This window comes from Nomascus leucogenys, chromosome 23 (assembly GCF_006542625.1).
Source record: "Nomascus leucogenys isolate Asia chromosome 23, Asia_NLE_v1, whole genome shotgun sequence".
Taxonomy (NCBI): Eukaryota; Metazoa; Chordata; class Mammalia; order Primates; family Hylobatidae; genus Nomascus; species Nomascus leucogenys.
The window spans coordinates 23,605,486-23,607,701 of NC_044403.1; the positions used below are offsets into that span (position 1 = coordinate 23,605,486).

Below are 2,216 nucleotides of genomic sequence, written 5' to 3' on the forward strand. Positions count from 1 at the left end.
TTCCGAGAGGTCTACCTAGGGGTTCCTAGCAAAGCAGAGCTATCATCTGAGGTTCTGGTTGCCTTTTTATTACAGACATTTTCCAAGTTGCCAGTGTTACTTTAATTGGACTGCCTTCGTAATTCATTGCCTCTGCTTCAACAATGTGCAATTCATCCTTTGCACCAGCCCCTAAACTGACCGTTCTTAAAGATAACTGGTGCTCATTTTCATCATTATCCACCTTAAAGTGATAATCTTTGTCGGCCTTTAGTTCACAACCGAAAAGATAGTTCTGGGGCCTCACGGGGCTCGTGTCCATGTCCGTCGAATCTTCCATCGGGTGGCGGCACACACTTAGGTAGGAGAGAAGGCAGACGGAGATAAATGAACGCTGCTCCAGGGAACAGCCGCGCAGGACAGAATCACACCAGGGAGCCCCATACTGTTCTTGTCTCAAGATATCTGATGGTTGTATAAATAGGAGTTCCTGTACACAATCCCGCTGCCTGCCACCATGTAAGACATGACTTTGCTTCCCATTTGCCTTCTGCCATGATTGCAAGACCTCCCCAGCCATGTGGAACTATGAGTCAATTAAATCTCTTTTATTTATAAATTACTCAGTCTCGGGTATGTCATTAGAAGTGGGAGAACAGGCAATATCAGCACCATGAAAACAGGTAATATTTTACTATAATTTTGATTTGTATTTTCCCAGTTATTAGTGATATTCAGCACATTTTCATATACCTGTTGGTATAAGAAATAAATTCTTTGCTCATTTTAAAATGGAGTTATCAGTTCCAATACGCTTCTAAAGATTAGGTGGGGCTTTGCTATACATCTAGACATGTATATCTGATTTGGAACAAATCCACTTCCTCTCTGTGTAGTGCCTGGCACTACTGGCACCTTTGTCATTCAAATAGGCACACTCTCCTGCTCCCAGGATAGGAAACCTGCAAGAGAAGAAGCAGAATCAGCTGGCCACTGAATATTTCTTCAAAAACAGAGAGAATGAAGATGAGAAAATGAGAAAACTAACATTGATTCAGCCTCTAAAAATAATGTTGTTTTTCCTTGTGTAGTGGTGACTAATTAGTCAGTGGGCTTTGCTTAGCAGGAGATGTTATAAATCAACTATAGGAATACTGCAAAGTCCTGAATCAAACCTATTTCATGTCTGTAAGCATAATATTCTTTCCAGTACATCCAAAGCCTTACCTGGCTGATGGGAGAAGTCTGACATCTGTTTTCTTTACAGTTTCCCAATATTTTGCTTCCTTAAATAACTGAAGACTCAGCAGCTATTTCTAAAAACCATGCTTGATTTTATTCCTCCTACTTCCCTGGTGGTTTTAGTACTGAAACTGCAGTGCTATTTAGCTGAGTTTAGATGGCTTGGCACAGATATTTTAGGTCAGCATTTGGATTATCAATTTTCCTCTTTGCTCATTGGAATCACTGTCATCTGTGATATGATTTGCTAATTGTTGAAACATGCTAGACCTTAATCATATAATATTTTACATTTCTTTAAGTGATGAGCAGTTTCCAACAACTGGTTGGTTAATAACATATTTGATCCTTAAAATATTTTGAGAGGCCAGGCATGGTGGCTCACACCTGTAATTCCAACATTTTGGGAGGCCGAGGTGGGAGGATTGCTTGAGCTCAGGAGTTCAAGATCAGCCCAGGCAGCATAGTGAGACCCCATCTCTGAAACAAAAAAAAAAAGCCAAGCAAGGTGGCACACATCTGTAGTCCCAGCTACTCAGGAGGCTGAGGTGGGAGGCTCACTTGAGCCAGGGAAGTCAAGGCGTCAGTGAGCCATGATGGTACTACTGCACTCCAGCCTGGGTAACAGAGTGAGACCCTGTCTCTCAAAAATACAAACTAACAAAAAACCATTTTAAGAATTAGATAGAGAAAATTTACTACTTCCGTATTGTAAAATAAGAAATAAAAGTTAATTTATTTTAGATATTTATGAAGCAGTCACAATGTGCTAGGCAGTGTAGATTCAACAATGTATAAATCTACATGTTCTCTGGTTTCTAAAACTTACCATCCTATCCAAGGTCAAAAGCTAACGAGAAAAAACTCATTTCAAACCTGCCAATGTCCAGTCTGGGGCTCTTTTTATTAAATAAAGTTATATTTCCAATATTGATGAATGTATTATAATAAAGTAGATTTTCAAAACTGTCTCATCTCTCATTGAGCGAAATTGT

The 2,216-nt window shown here is 39.7% G+C and overlaps 1 protein-coding gene across 6 annotated transcripts in view; it reads right to left on the reverse strand.

Moving 5' to 3' along the window:
• Window positions 1–572: 572 nt before the first annotated feature.
• CLEC2D (C-type lectin domain family 2 member D) overlaps window positions 573–2,216 on the reverse strand; it is a 29,352-nt gene continuing 27,708 nt past the window's right edge. For 3 of the 6 annotated variants that reach the window (XM_003265461.2, XM_003265462.4, XM_012502458.2), the window contains one exon: window positions 827–941. In XM_003265461.2, coding sequence (XP_003265509.1) covers window positions 827–941 — 115 coding nt within the window. Of the gene's footprint in view, window positions 942–2,216 lie in introns of all 6 variants that reach the window. The other 3 variants (XM_003265459.4, XM_003265460.4, XM_030804718.1) reach the window with 2 other exon arrangements.